This window comes from Chiroxiphia lanceolata, chromosome 2 (assembly GCF_009829145.1).
Source record: "Chiroxiphia lanceolata isolate bChiLan1 chromosome 2, bChiLan1.pri, whole genome shotgun sequence".
Classification (NCBI taxonomy): Eukaryota; Metazoa; Chordata; class Aves; order Passeriformes; family Pipridae; genus Chiroxiphia; species Chiroxiphia lanceolata.
Genome location: NC_045638.1, coordinates 120,003,856 through 120,018,916, shown reverse-complemented (window position 1 = coordinate 120,018,916; position 15,061 = coordinate 120,003,856). Strand labels below are relative to the sequence as shown.

General features: G+C 60.4%; 2 protein-coding genes across 9 annotated transcripts in view; both read left to right on the top strand.

The window, feature by feature from the left end:
• ARAP1 (ArfGAP with RhoGAP domain, ankyrin repeat and PH domain 1) overlaps window positions 1–1,541 on the top strand; it is a 36,345-nt gene extending 34,804 nt beyond the window's left edge. For all 8 annotated transcript variants that reach the window (XM_032681184.1, XM_032681182.1, XM_032681179.1 and 5 more), the window contains 2 exons: window positions 682–719; window positions 910–1,541. In XM_032681184.1, the coding sequence (XP_032537075.1) occupies window positions 682–699 (18 nt within the window). In that variant the 3' untranslated portion in view covers window positions 700–719; window positions 910–1,541. The remainder of the gene's footprint in view (window positions 1–681; window positions 720–909) is intronic.
• Window positions 1,542–10,168: 8,627 nt separating this feature from the next.
• The window catches only part of PDE2A (phosphodiesterase 2A), a 39,267-nt gene continuing 34,374 nt past the window's right edge, over window positions 10,169–15,061 (top strand). The window contains exon 1 of the mRNA XM_032679920.1: window positions 10,169–10,360. Within this exon, the coding sequence (XP_032535811.1) occupies window positions 10,293–10,360 (68 nt within the window). The 5' untranslated portion in view covers window positions 10,169–10,292. The remainder of the gene's footprint in view (window positions 10,361–15,061) is intronic.

Here is a 15,061-nt window from a genome sequence, read left to right as displayed (position 1 = left end):
GAAGAGGGGATGCTGCCATGCTCCTGATTTTTCCTCTAACAGGGGTGGGATTTCTGTCCTGGTCACAAATCAGCTCCCGATCCCGCTGTCTGTCTGTCCGTCTGCTCCAGCTGTCCTGCCCAGGGGTTGTCACGCGTTGGGTGTCCCCACACCACACGGGTGCTGATGCTGGAGTCTTGCCCAGCCACGGGGCCGGTGGTAGGACAGCGATGGTCCCACCGCCCCCGTTGCTGTTATAAACCTGGGGACACGGCCATGCTGGCGGGATCCCATTGCTGGCATGGGTTGGGCATCACCCAGTGGGCACCCAAGGGTGCCCCAAGGACAGAAAGCAGCGTCCTTGCTGCCCTGGGACTTCCCCCAGGCTCAGGTTTATAACGGGGCAGCGGCAAAGCCCCCCCGGGCTTTGCTGTGGGCTGTGCTTGGCGGTGTGCGTGTGCTGGTGTGGGCTGGGACAGGGAACCAGCACACCGGGGCTCCCAGGGACAGTGGGAGAGTGTCCTTGACCATGGAGCCAGCATGGGGAGGGGTACTGGCACCCCAGCGACCCTGGGGAGACCATGATTTCCCTTGGTGGGGGTTTTCCCTGTGTCCCCCCGGGCACCACGCTGCCAGTGATGCCCAGACATGGAGGAGAGGAGGCTGAGGATGAAGGGTGACCTGTCTGCCCTCTGTTCCCAGCTCCTGCGGAACGTCTGAGCTGAAGAACTGACATGCCAGTGAGTGTCCCCCCTGCCCACACCCCCTACCCAGACCTGGTGGCAGTGGGAGCCAATGGCCCTGCCCGTCCTGTTGCTACCCCGGCTTGAGGACATGGCACGGCTCCCACAAGGTGGGAGAGGGATGTGAGAGATGGAAGTGGCTTCCCCCTCCCCTTCACGGACCCTTTGCTCTCCACTTGTGCCACAGGTTCACGCCCAGGTGGGGCAGCCCTCGAGGTCCTGTGCCAGCCCCACACCCTGGCCCCTGCTGGGGGTCCTGCTGCCTCTGGAGCCTCCAACGGCCTCTCACCTTCCACCATGGTGACCCACGGGCAGGCAGGAGTGGAGATGGCAGTGAGGCCACCCACCCCCTGTGGAGCTGGGCTCAGGAGCCATGGCCAGGCAGCCCATGGGATGCCAGCCCCCTGACCCCGCTGCCTTTGGCCACCACTTCTTCTCCCAGCTCCGGGCAAACAGGCAGAGCCCGGCGGGGGCTGCGGTTGGGGGTTTTTACTTTTCCTCCTCCATCCCCTATTTTTAATTCCTTCTCCTCTAAAACGACAAGGCAGGTGGGAGCTGCCCTTACGGTGGGATGTGGGACCAGCCCTTCCCATGGGACGCATACCTGGCCATAGGCACCAGTGTCCTCATGCTCCTGTCACTCCTGGGGAAGGGTCCCCTCCGTGCTGGACAGGGCAGGGTGACAAAAGCCTCAGCATCCCCCCCAAACTGGGGAGGGGGTGCACCCGGCCTCTGTCTCTCATCCACCAGCGTGCAGGTGGCAGGAGCAGCCCCTGCTTCCTGCTGCTGCCTCTGGACAATATTAAAGGTCTTGAGAAATGGAGTGGGGGTGTTCATGTCTGTCAGTGGGGTGGGGGTGTCCATGTCCCTGCCAGCCATGCAGGGCAGGGGCACCAGGAGCTGGTGACCCTGCGGGTGCAGAAGGACAGCCCTGGATGCATCCACTGGGTGCTTGCCAGAGGATGGGTGATGGGGCCCTGCAGCGTGAGGCACAATGGGCACTTCAAAGCCAGAGGTTGGAGCGGCCTCCTTGGATCGTGGCAGCCCTGGGAGTTCCTCCCCACAGCCCGTGGCTGATGCCACACACTGCCACTGCCTGCCAGTGCCCGTCACCTTGGAACCTGCCGTGGAAACCCCTCGAGCTCCACCCGGGGATGTGGAGATGCAGGTCCCCAGGGACGCAGAGATGTGGGGACGGATGGATGCAGGGGGCTGGGAGCATCTCTCCCCACTGATGCAGGGGGCTGGGAGCATCTCTCCCCGCTGAGTTGCCTGCGACAGCCCTGGGTGGGGGTGTCCCCCGCCCCCTGCTCACGCTGAGCCCCCCCGGGGCTGTCGGTGAGTCACGCGTGGGAGTGGGAGGGTTGTCAATCACCCGCGGGCGCTGCCAGGTGCAGGATTGGGGACTGGGGACTGTGGCGGCGGCGCTGGTGGCACCTGCAGCTCTGGGAGGGGTGGAGGAGCCACCCAGAGCGACACAGGGGAGGCACCTGTGTCCCCAGAGACCAGCACCCCTCAAGCCTCAGCTACACCAGTGTGTGGTTTGGGTCCCTCCTTGCTGTGCCAGGGTGAGAACCTGGGTGTTGGGGGGTGGGGAAGAGCCTCCACCAGCCCTGACTCCATGACCCCTCTCCCCTTCTGCTGTGCCAGGCAGTCCCGTGGGGCTCCTGGTGCCCAGGGCTCTGCGGGCAGGGAAGGGGTGCCTGGCACCAAAGCCCAGGGAAGTGCCATGAAACACAGTTAGTGCTCAGCTTTGTTCAGATACTAATCCATCAGTCTATCCATCCACCAATCCATGCATTCATCCATCCATCCATCTGTCCATCCATCAATCTGTCCCCTCGTCCATCCAACCATCCATCCATCCATCAATCCATCCCCTCGTCCATCCAACCATCCATCCATCCATCAATTCGTTCCCTCATCCATCCAACCATCGGTCCATCCACTCATCCCTCCCTGCCTCTATTCCTCCCCCTATCCCACTGCCCATCCCCCTCAGCAGCCCTCCTGTCCCTCTGGCCATGCGATTGTCCCTCTATCCTCCTCCTTCCCACTCTCTCACCACCAGGACACCCAGCACTGCCCTGCTCAAGGACCTGAGCGAGCTCTTCCCGGCTCCCAACCAGCCGAGCTTCCATCCAGGGCTGGGTCTCCCTCCCTGCACACCCCACCAGGCGGGGGGGCTGAGTGTGGGTGCGGCAGCAGGATGCTGGAAACCCCTCTGGATCCCATGGGCATGAGGTTTGGGGTTCCTTTCACTTCCATCCTGGTTTTTTGGGGAACGGATGGGCAGAGAGCTGCTGACAGCCCATTAGAGGGGATCCAGGATGCAGTGGTGATGCTGGGGCACCCCTGCCCTGACACCCCCCAGCTCAGCGCAGGCAAGGGGGCCGGGGTGCTCTGCAGCACCAGCAGCACTGCTGCACTGAGCTGGTGCAGTGCTGCCCTGGCCAGGGGTGAATCCAGCCGGGAGCCCGTCACTCCGGAGCGGGATGGATGGGGCCCCTCTCCAGCTCTCTCTATACATAGCACTGAGGAGGCGAGCACCATGTGACACCCCACACCGGCGAGTGATTAATTGCAGAGGCATTTACAAACAACTTAATAAACCCCAGCGGGGGGGGGGGGGGGGGGGTTAGGCACGTGAGGGTGACTTTTGTTCCCTTTGCAGCCACCGGCTGGGATCCCACTGGGACCTGGCTGGGACCTGCTGCCTCTTCCTGGGGTGCTGGAGCCCCTGGCATGTGGCAGAGCCAGAACTGTCCCTGTCCTTGCCCATAGTCTGGGGGTGGTGGGAGCATCAGTGACCTTGTGTGCCAGACACGTGGATTTGGTGAATGCCAGCCTTGGGTCATGGTGATGGTGCTGCCATTCCTGGGGTGCTGCCGTTCCTGAGTGCTGCCTTCCCTGGGTGTTGCCTCTTGTGGGGGGAAAACCCCACATTCACCCTCCTCACTTTGGGTAATGCCCAGACAGCCTGGTGTGATGCCACAGTCGCCCCATGGCACCAGTGTGGGATGTCTCCACGGGTTTTCCCGTGCATCTGTGCCCACGGCAGCTCAGCCCCCCACTCCACATCCTGCCCAGTGGCTTCTACCCCTGCACCCCCCTCCCCAGTAATGAACTCAGCAGACTCTCAGCTTCCAGGTTTAATAGAGAGCAGCCACGCTCTGGCAGACTTTAAACCAGTCATTATTCTATCAGCGACCCCATTAAACTGTCACTGGATTTTTCCAGCCTTTCTCCCATTATTTTTTACTTTTCCTTTCCTCCTGCCTTTCCCCCATCTATGTGTGTGTCTGCCACCCCACTCAGGATGCTCCCAAGGGGTTCACCACCTTCCTCTGCCATCAGTTTATCCGTACAGAAAATGGGCTCAGGCTGGGGAAAGATTTGGGGAAGCCTGCTGCTCCCCAGACTGACACGGGGGACCACCCATCCACTTCCAGCCTGGCCAGAGCAGTGGGAAGGGGCTCTGGTTGGGGAGGGTGGGAGAGGAGAGCCCCTGGGAGGGTTTTAAGAGCAGAAAGTGATGGGGCAGAGGAAAGGCCCGGCTGCTTGAAGTCTTTTATCCCTGGCAGTGCTCCCCCTGCTCTGCCTGCTCCCTCCTCCCTCCCTGGCAGCCGCCCACTCGCCACTCCAACTTAATAAGAAAAATAAAGGAAATTTAAATAACTAAACAAATGTCGGGCTGGTGGGGGGGGGAGGAAAGGGTGCAGAGGCGGGTTGTGCCCAGGAGGGTCCTGTGGGATGGGGGATCTGCCTCTCCCAGTTCCCATGGGATGCTGGCAGTGGGGGTGGTGAGCGTTTGGGGCTCTGTGTCTGGAGGGAATTGAGACCGTGTTTGGGGAAGGGTGGCTGCCCTTGTCTTGGCAGGGCCAGAGCTGGGCAAGGAGACATGACCAAAGCAAGGTGGTGATGGGTGGCAGAGGTAGGAGCCAGATCAGGATTTTCCTGGTGGGGGGGACCTCCTTGGTGGGCACAGGGACCAGTGGGCACAAGCAGCTGCCAACCCCCTGCCCAGCAGAGGCCAGTGGTGTCATTGCATCCCAAAGCACTGGGGTCTGGCACCTGAGGAAGGATGCTCCGACTGGTGGCTCTTTTTCCACTTCTGTTGCATCACTGGCTCTGAGGGGGAGCTGGGTTTGTCTTTCTCCATTAGGCAGACCTTAATTTGCACTTATTTAAAAATAACGGAGCTTTCAATCTCTCTGTTAACATTGGAGCAGCGATGGTCCTGGGTTGTCAGCCCAGAGATATCCCTGCTGCATCCCTGTCTGGGGCTGGGCATGGAGCTCAGGGAGCGGGATAGGATCCCCAGGGAGGTGTGTGCAGATATTTAGGATTGCTGACCTGGCACCACGCCGGCTGCTGTGTGTCCCCTGGGAGACAACCCTGCTCCTCTCCACTCTCCGAGTCTGATTGGGATGGGGAGAAAGGAGGACGAGATTTCCAGGGATAGTGAGGATCCTGGGCTGTAGAAGGGTCAGAGAAGGGAACTGAAGCATCTCTGGAGCATCCTTGGAGCATTCTTCCCCGGGTGGAAGCCGCAGACAAGCTGCAGACAGCCCCAGTCATTTCTTCAGTGAGAGAAGGCAGTGAAATCCCTGCAGAATCCATCTCCTGGAGCCCCGTGGGGAATGACCACAGCGCTCCAAGCAGGGACATAAATGTGCCAGGTGTCCTGCAGGCTGGGCACCCATCCCCAACCCAGCCCTACACCCAGATGCACCCGAGTTGGGGTGCAGCCTCAGAGGAGCAGGTGCGGCTCTGCCCATCCACTCGTGGAGGACAAATCTCAGGTGGCATCTGGCTGTGGGTCACCAGAACTCCAAAATCTTAATTTCCTCTTGTTCCACCCCTGGGAGGCTCCTGAGGAGCCCATGCTGGGCTGTGACTCCCGTGACACACACGTGTGCATGAGCCTGCCTGCACCGACACAGCGCACCTGGATCTGCAGCTCCACGCACAGCCACCCATCCAAACACACGCACACGGGCACTCAGGTGCACACACGTGTGTTTATCCCACCCAAATACGTGCCCAGGTGAGCAGCAGCTCCATGCACACATGGCCCTGCACCCCCTGAACGATTACACCCCACTTGTGTGTGTGCTGCCACTGGAACAACAACGAGCTTCGGCTCATTGACGACAAGGAAGGCTGCAAGTCCCAGTCTTGAGTGTTCATAGGGCTCAGGCCTGGAGTTGAAGGAAAAATAATAAAATAAAGAAAAAAATAAGAAAAACAATGAAGTAAGGGAAACCAATAAAACAAAGGGAAAATAATAAAAACGTAAAGGTAAACCTAAAAAATGGCTGGGACTTTACATGTCAAAAAATACAGGGGAAAAAAAAAGCTCTTTGAGGAGAATCACTTCAAATTGGCTATTTATCGGCACAGCATCCTGCCGGGAGGTTTCCATGGCTACCTGGCAGCCAGCAGCCGGGGCGGCAGCGTGCCAGCCCCATGTGCCACACCGCGTGTCCCCGTGGTCCCCCCTGGGGACGAACCTTTGTACCGCACCCGTGCCTGATGCTGCGGGTGTTGGGCGAACCCCAGCGCCCTCAGCCCTGCTGTGGGGGGCTGCCCCCAAAGGCCAGACCCCGAGGGTTGCTACCCACCTGGGGGGATGCCCGAGGGGCTGGAGGGTGGCAGTGGAGGCACTGTGGGAAGGGGATGCCCTCGCAGAGCCCCCCTGCGTGCTGGCACGGCTGCGATGGGATGGCCAGAGGGTGGGGTTATCCCAACCAACATCTCTGTCCCTCTGGGGAAGGACTGTATTGCTTTAGTGGGGGGTGCCCGAGATTGCTGGGCTGTGTGACTCCAGGTTTGGTGTCTCTGGGTGCAGGGCTGGGCTGGGCTGGGCATGGGTGCTTGGCCCACAGGACACGTGACGTGTCCACGTCTCTGCTCCAAGGCCTGTGGTCACTAAACTGTGGGACTCCAGGAGATTGCTTCCACGGGGAATTCACTGCCTTGTCCTGCTGGGAAGAAATATCTGAGAGCTCGTTTGCGGGTGAGAGAGCAGAGCTGACCCCCCACCTGGGAGGGGAGGGGGCGATGCTCCAAGTCACTTCTGCAGCCCAGAGGAGCACCAAGTCCCTCCCATCACCCCTGGAAATCCCATCCCTGCTTTCCCCCACCCCAGGAAGCCCTGGAGCACGGTGGAGAGCAGGGCTGTCCCCCAAGGGACGGATGCTGCCACCTGGGCAATGGCACCGCGGGGACGTTGCTCCAGACTTTGGTCTCGGGGATGTATCAGACTGTGGGAGGTGGGAAGCGTTTGAGGGGCAATGAGAACGGGGGTTGGAAGGAGGGGACAGAGGGTCCCCCCAGGCCCAGTACTGGCCACGAGCGCCCCATCCCCCGGCTCAGCACGGGGCAAGGTCACCCGTGTGACGTCCTGAGCGCGGTGGAGCCGGCGGGTCCCTGTCCCCTCCCGCAGCCGGCTGACAGATGTGAGCAGGCAGGGGACGCCGGGAGAGGCCGGAGGGCAGGCTCGGTGACAAGCGCTGGACGGGGCTGCAGGAGCTGGCACCAGCCGCCCTCCTGCTGCCCTGTCAGTCCCGGGGGCTGCGGGGGGGGGACTGGGGGGCTGCTGGGACCAGCCTGCAGTGGTGTGCTGGCTGACCCAGGTCTGTCACCCTTCCACCTCCACTTCCCCTTCCCCATCCTTACACTTCCCATCCTTCCCTTTCTCTCTTACCATTTCCCCTTCTCTCTTACCATTTCCCCTTCCCCTTCTTTCCCCTTTCCTCTCCCCTTCCCCTTCTTTCCCTTTCACCCTCCTTCCCTTTCCCCTTTTTTCCCTTTTCCTCTCTCAACCCCGTTTCCAAACCCTGGGAAAGCTCTTGCCCCCTCAGGCTACCCAAGCTGTTTCCTGGGGTGTTGTTATGATCCGGTTATTAAAATTATTAGATAGATGCCTCTGCCTGAATTAAGGTGCAAATGAGACCATGCGTCAAAGTCAAAATGTTAATTAACCATTTCAGTCTCTCACAGGTGTTCAGGAGCTCCATCCCAGAGCTAGATCCTGGCCCTGCCAGCATGGGCTGTCCCAGGGCCTTGACTGTGGGTGCAGAGCTCCAGCACCTTTCCAGCTAGCATCCAAACCAGGATGGCTCTGGCACAGGATGGGTGGGCACTGGCGACAGCAATCTCCCTGGCGCGGGGATGCAATGGAAATGCTGCACCCTGACAACCCCCAAACAGCTCCCTGGGACACCCATCCCCACCCCAAAATACATGTGGGGGGTTTCTCCCTGCTCTGCCCACACCACGGTCAAAGCTGCTGGACCTGTGGATGTGAGGAATAATTTTCCAGATCACTGTAAATTTCTTTCCTTTTTTTTTTTTTTTCTTTGAGAACAGCTTGTACCGACCTTGCAATAAAAACAAGGCTTCGGGTTCCTCTGTGTGTTTTTTTCTGTTCTTTATCTGTTCCCAGGATAAATGTCAATGAAAATGGAAAAGCTTTTCTCTGTTTCGCCGTTTTCTTCCCTCCCTGAAAGAGTCCTCATATTTGAGAGGGAAAATGGTGGAAAAATCAGAGAGGGACCCCCCCCCCCGGGAAATTGCTGAAATTGAACTTTCTCATGGATATTTCTATGGGCGTGGCAGGACCAGGAGGGATTAAACAGATATGTAGATGTGGCCCTTGGGGACGTGGTTCAGTGGTGGCCTTGGCAGTGCTGGGGGAATGGCTGGACTTGGTGGTCTTGGAGGGCTTTTTCAACCTTAATTAATCTGCGGTTCCACGATCCGAAGCAGGAATCAGCGTGGCTCGGACCATCCCAGGAAGCTGGGCTGGGTGTCTCCAGAGGAAGGAAGGTATCTCCTTGCATGCACAGCATGGGAGCTCACAGCTCTGAGCGTGATGTAGAACCCATTTGCAGGGAAAGGATCCACAGAGCAAATTGCTTTGTATCAGCAAATACATCTCCATTAGCGCTGGAATTGGTATCCTGCACAATGTGCACTCGAGGACAAAGCCCGGCTATTCAGAGCTCACAGAATTCAATCCTGTGGCTGAGGAGTCTCAGCAGAAGGCAAAGCAAGGCTTGTTTCATATTCACGCCACAAATACCGGTGCGAGGGCACAGAGCTGGAACGCTGCCTTCGGAACGCTGACAGCACCTCGCCTTCCTGGAAGGAAATAAAGACATGCAGCCTGTGTCAGTGCCCAGTGCAGGATCACCAGCAGCTCTAGCAAAGAGAAGCAAGAGAGATTTGTAGGAGACACTGTGTTGGACTCTCCCAGGACCCTCTCCTGCCAACCAGGAGGTCAGGATAAGGCGTCCCCACCAGATGCACCAGGAGAAAGTTTCTTTGTGAATCTCACTGGCCACCTCTGAGCAGCAGGTTGGACCAGGGAAGTCCATGCCCTATAGCAACCCAACTAGACAGGGGACATCGCAGGGAGGGGATGGGCCACCGCAGGCAGCATCCCCACTGCCAGGCACATTCCTCCGCCTCTCCGTGGGCTGGAAGGGCTACCCAGCAATGTCCACCCAGCAATGTCCACCCAGTGATGTCCACCCAGGGACGCCCACTCAGGGATGCCCACCCAGGGATGCCATCCTGGGTGCTTCCAAGCAAGAATGAGCGGGGACTTCTCTGCCAGCCCCCAGCCAACGGAGAACCCAGGGCAGGAGATCTGCAGGTTCAAGCTGGGGGCTCACCCATGTGGTTGAGACCTGCTTGTGGGCAGAGACCCACTCTCTGTCAGGGACCTGCCTGTGGCCGGTGCTGTCCAATATTACAGAATCACAGAATTCTGATTTGGAAAAGCTGAAACCATCAAGTTCAACCATCCCCCCTGCACTGCCAAGCCTGCCACTAACCCTCGTCCCCAGGTACCACATCTCCAAGCGTTTTAAATCCCCCCAGGGATGGTGACTGCAGCGCTTGACTGGGGAAGAAATTGTCCCTAATATCTAATCCAAACCTCCTTTGGCACAACTTGAGGCAGTTTCCTCTTATAGAAGAGGAAATATATCGCTTAATGCCGCTCAGCGCCTTTGGGAAAGCAACCTGCCGGTCGGGTGTTGCCTAGCGCTGCTCAGCGCCCCTGGGACAGGGACCGGAGGGACCGGCGCTGCTCGGTATCGCCGTGCGCTGCCGACGTCCCCAGGCAGCCGAGTAGACGAGGCTTGCGGTCCCGGCAGGGCCGGAGGCGCCGGGAGGGACGGCTGCCGCCGCGCGGAGCGCGGGGCGGGCAGGGCCGGAGCGGCGTCCCCAGACAAAGGCGGGCTCCCCCCGGCGCGGAGCGGCGCACGGGCGAGGCCGGGCGCGGCGCGGGGTGGGCGGCGGCGGGCGGCAGGTGCGGCCCCTTCGGCCCCTCCGCCGAGCGCTCGGCCCCCGCCCAGCCCCGCGGAGCCGCAGCAGCGCCGTCAATCAGCGGCGCCCCCCCCTCCGCCCTCCCCTCCCGCACGCCTCGGCGCGCTGCATCGGGCTCGGCGACAGCGGCGAGCTGAGCGCGGCGGGAGTCTCCGCTCCCAGCCGGCACCGACAGTCGGGCGCGGCGGCGGCGGGGCTGGCAGGGCTGCCGAAGCATGCGGAGCCATGGGCCAGGGCTGCGGACACTCCATCCTCTGCCGGAGCCAGCCGTACCAGGCGGCCGCGTCTGACCTGTGAGTCCCCTCCCGCCGGCACCGGGGATGGGGGGACCGCGACAGGAGGGAGGGATGCTCTGGGAGTGATGCTGGGCAAAGGAGGGAAGGAGACATCAGGGAGGCAGGAAAAAGTTCCTCCTGCCTGACAGCTGGCAGGGAGGAGGTGGCAGGAGAATGACAAGAGTCTGCGACCCCCCTTTCCCCCACCCTGTTCCCCACTTGCCACCTATGTTAGCCCAGGGCAGGTCATCGCTGGTGTCCCTGTGACAGAGGGCTGGTGTGAACAGAATCTCCCTGTTTCCCCACCTCCCTCACCCCACGATCATTTCCTGCAGGGGTGGAAGGCTCCTGGCCCAGTGGTGGGCTGCAGGGGGGCCCTGGGTGACTTTGTGAAATGCAGGTCAGGCCTCTGAACTGTGTTTTCGGTGGCTTCACGCAGGTCAAGAGAAGCCGCCCCTTGCACACCCACCCACGTACACAACAGGTCTGGGGGTCCCGGTGCCACAGTGCCTGTCTGCGTGTGGCGAGGGGGGAATGGGGCTCCAGGGGTCACACTGGTCTCGTTCTGCAGCAGAGACATCAGGGGCTTTGCATGAGAGCGTGGGGTGACCTTGCTGAGGGATGACAGTGCTCCCTGGAAGCGGGGAAGGGTGATGCTCTGAAGAGCCCACGTGGGAAGAGGGGCTGAGCTGGATAACGGGAATCTGGCGGCGCCTCAATTCCCGTGGCCCACGGGCTCGGCTGGGGCTGGCGGAGACCCCCCGGCTCTGCCCGCGCATGTGCGGCACTCACGAGGCTCCACAGCTGCCGGGGAGCAGGCTGGGCACGGGCCATTCACGGGACGTGGGTGCTCTGCCTCCTGGGCACCGGGAGATCTGGGGTGCTCCCGGTCACTTCCCATCCTACCCCGGTGGGATCGGGCTCCACATTGCCGGAGGGTGAGCTGAACCACGGGAAAGGGATACAGGTGTAGGGCAACGAGGAGGGAGGCTGCTCAGTGCTTGGATTCCTTTGTCTGACAGTGCCAGCTCCACATGCTCGGGCTCTGGCTGAACTGCCTGGCTCAGCAGCTCACGCAGGGAGCACCGGGACCACTGCTCCCTGGGGGCACCTTGCTGCACTGGGATGTGCCCAGCAGCAGCCCCAGGTCTCCTGGAGCAGGTGCTTTAGGTGATGACAGGAGTATTGGGGTGCAGGGAAGTTGCTGCCCAGTCCTGCCCCAGCCCAACACATCACCCTCCAGCATCACCGGTTTTTGCAGCTTCGTGAGGTCACCTTTGGATGAGAACTTTACCCCTCTCTGTAGAAAACACCCTCCAGCATCTCTGGGGTGTGGGGCTTGGACCCACCTTGTCAAGGCCCCAAGAGCTGCCAATCCTCCTACGCTGCCACGGGTGCTGGGTCTGTCTCTGCAGGCAGCATCCTTCCCCCAGCTCTCCCGGCTCACTCCCTGGTGCTGTGTGTGCTTTGTTCCCTGCAGAGATCCTTCCCTGGTGCTGCCTGCACATGTGCACGTGTCCTTTTCTTTAAGCAAAACACACAAAGGTCTTGAAATGCCATGCAGCCCCCATGTTCCCTCCGGCTGGAATGCCTCTGCTGCTTTCTAAAGGCTTTTAAAAAAGGTAGATGACACAAAAACTTGGCGTAGCCGAGTTGGCTGTGCCCCTCAAGCTGCCCCGGGCAGGAGAGGTGGGAATGGTGAGCCCAGCTGCTTCCCCCTTTTACCCGGGATATAACCACATGTCCCTCGTAGATATTTGTCCCTGTCCCTGCATACCCCGAGGGTTATACAGAAGCGGAAAAGCTTCCCAGGAGCTGTCAGAGGACGATGCCCTTGGCCTCGCAGCGCTGGCTGGAGGGGTGGCCGTGGTGATCCCAGCGCTGCGGGGGGATGCTGCCGCCTCCCTGCTCCCGCTCCAGCCCCCTGGTGTCCGATGCTGGCCCGGGAATGCCGCGTGCGGCCGGGATCCAGCGGCGGCCCGGCTCTCCCACGTGCACGGTGCGTTTCATGCAGGGAGATGCAGGTGCAGCCAGCCAAGTGCCATTTTGCCTTATCCAGGTCACGTTTTAACCCATTTCCGCCTTTTCCCCCGGCGGGAAGCGGGTTCCCGGGTGGGCGGCCGCTGACCCGGTTAGCGGTGGGTGGGATGTCGGAGTGCCCGTAGCTGCTGCTGTCGCAGCATCCGAGAGCAGCCGGGGCAGGGGGAGAAGCCGCCGAGCTCTGTGGATGGAAAACACCAAGGAGGAGACGCTGCTTTGAGCATCCCTGCGGGAAGGACCCGGCTCAGCGGAGCTTGGGAGAGGTCAGGGCTCCCTTCGGGCCGTGGGCAGGGCTGCCCGCCCCCTGCCCAGCCCTCCCTGCTGCCTGCTGCTTGTCTGGCAGCTGCCTGGCAGGAGCAGCCGCACAAATACGTGAGCTGGGCAAGTGTCACCGTGCTCAGCGCTGGGCCGGTGACGGGGTCAGTGCCCGGCACGTGACGGAGGAAGGACCGTGGCTGCTGCCACAGCTGGGATGAGGCTCCGTCCTGCCCGAGGCACGGCCGGGAGCCCCTGGGCAGCGGCAGAGGGACCAACCCCGTGTCCTGCGGGGGGACAAAGATGGTTCTTATGCATCTTTGCAGGGGGGTGTTAGAACAGTGCTGGCTGTTCCAGGTCAATGCCAGGGCCCACATGGTGTGTCCCCACGCCACTGCCAGAACCTGGATGATGTGTCCCCATCAAGGCTCATGCAAGGGTGATGTGTAACACTCCACCCCCATTTTACCTCCCTGATGCACCCAACGGGGAGCTGCTTTCTCTGGAGTCCCAGCCTGGAGGGTACCCGAGGGAGCAGCTGGAGGGGCTGATGGCATGAAGTGACATTTGTGATGCTGCTGATGTCCCTACCTACCACTGCCCATGTGTCTAGGAAGGGAAAGTCTAGTCCCTCCACACTGTCCATCCTCACACTCCTCCTGCTTGCCCCTCAGCATGCAGCCCGGGGGCATCCATGGGAGTTGGACTAGGTGACCTTTAAAGGTCCCTTCCACCCCAAACCATTCCACAATTCTGTGGCTTGCTCCAGTGGCATTAGCCCTGCAGAACCCAGAGAGCAAGGCTGTCTGGGACACAGGGGCACAAGCTGGGCTCAGCCACCTTTTGGAGCATCTGCAAAGGTGAGGGTGGGCTGTTGAGCCCCCTGGAGAACTCCCCAGACCCTCTGCTCTGTGGTTACTGCTGGTCCCTGGGCTGCATGTGTAAAGTGCCATGGAAAATACCGACTCCATCGCCCCATCAGCGTGGCTGGGGTGGCTCCACTTCCCAGGGAAAGGGGTTCAGTGGGGTGAGGGCAACCTGGACCCCCATTGCTGGGGTTCTCAGGTGACGTTCTCCAGGTTTTCCAAAGCCTCAGGCTCTTCTTGCCCCTGTATCTGGGGCTCTTCAGCATCAGCCACCTGCCTGGGCACCCAGCCCTGGAGCTTGGAGGTGCCTGGTAAGGGAATGGAGAGGAAACTCCTGGCTGTGAGCATCCTGCATCCTGCACCTCACCATGGAAGATCCCCAGGGTGAGCCAGGAGCCTCCCCTCTGTCACCCTGGGACATCCTCCTGAGCATCCTCAACTTCAGAACAGCCAGTGGTTTGGAAGTGTTGGGAATCAGGCTCTGTTAGTGAGGGATCTCACTAAGTGTGTCCTGGCCATCATCTCCAGCAGAGCCCTTCACATTCCCTGTGAGCTGTGCTGCTCTGGGGGCTCCGGGAGGCTGATCATCCATCTGGGAGTGAATGCAGGATTCCCCAGGGCAAGGATGGATGCAGCAGCCCTTTCCGGGAATCCTTCCTTCCTCCTCCTCCCCTCTGACCCTGGTCCCTGCTTTGGCTTTTGTCTCCTTCCCAGCTTCCACGTGGCTCAGCGGGAGCTGTGCTGGGCTGTGGCCAGAAATGCCGGCAGGGCCCGGAGCTGCCTGGGACTTTCTGCCTGTCCAGCTTTCTCCTGTCCTCCTTAATGGATGGGCCTGTCTGGAGGGGGAGCGAGGGGGATGGAGAGTGCTGGGAGATGCTTTGCCTGCCACTGCTCCATCGGCACAGCAGCGGCGGGGTCAGGGATGGAGAGGCTGCTGAGTGTGGGCAGCCTGGGGCTCGGATCACCTGGGTGATGATCCCAAGATTTGATGTTTGGGGGGGTTGGAGCCTGGACTGTGGGATGGACTGGATGGTTCAGGTTGGAAAGAATCTTAAAGCCCACCCAGTTCCAGCTCCCTTGCCATGGGTAGGGATACCTTCCACTAGACCGGGTTGTTCCCTGTCCGATCTGGCCATGCAGGAAAGTGTGGGAAGGTGTTTGGGAACACCTTGTAGGAAGATGTCCCCAAGCCTTGTCACCCACATAGCACCCTGGAGGGATGGACCAGCACAGTGGTCTGTGGGACTTGCTGAATGCCAGCTCAGGAATGTCCCTGAGGCTGATTGTTTGGCAGCAGCAGCCCTTGATCCTGCTCCTGTCCCAAATCCTGCTCTCAGCCCAAAATGCTGCTTCTGGACCCAAATCCTTGTGCCCTGCCTGCAGCACCAGTGTATGGAGTCAGAGGGGAGGAATGACTTGGGAGCATCCTGGGTGGGTTCAAGCCTTCTGGGTCTTTGTGTTTTCTATGATAAATCAAATAGAGAGAGGAGGAGGATTTGGAGGTGGGGTGGGGTGAATTTCCCACTGAAAATATTAACCCCTGATTTTTTGGCTGGTG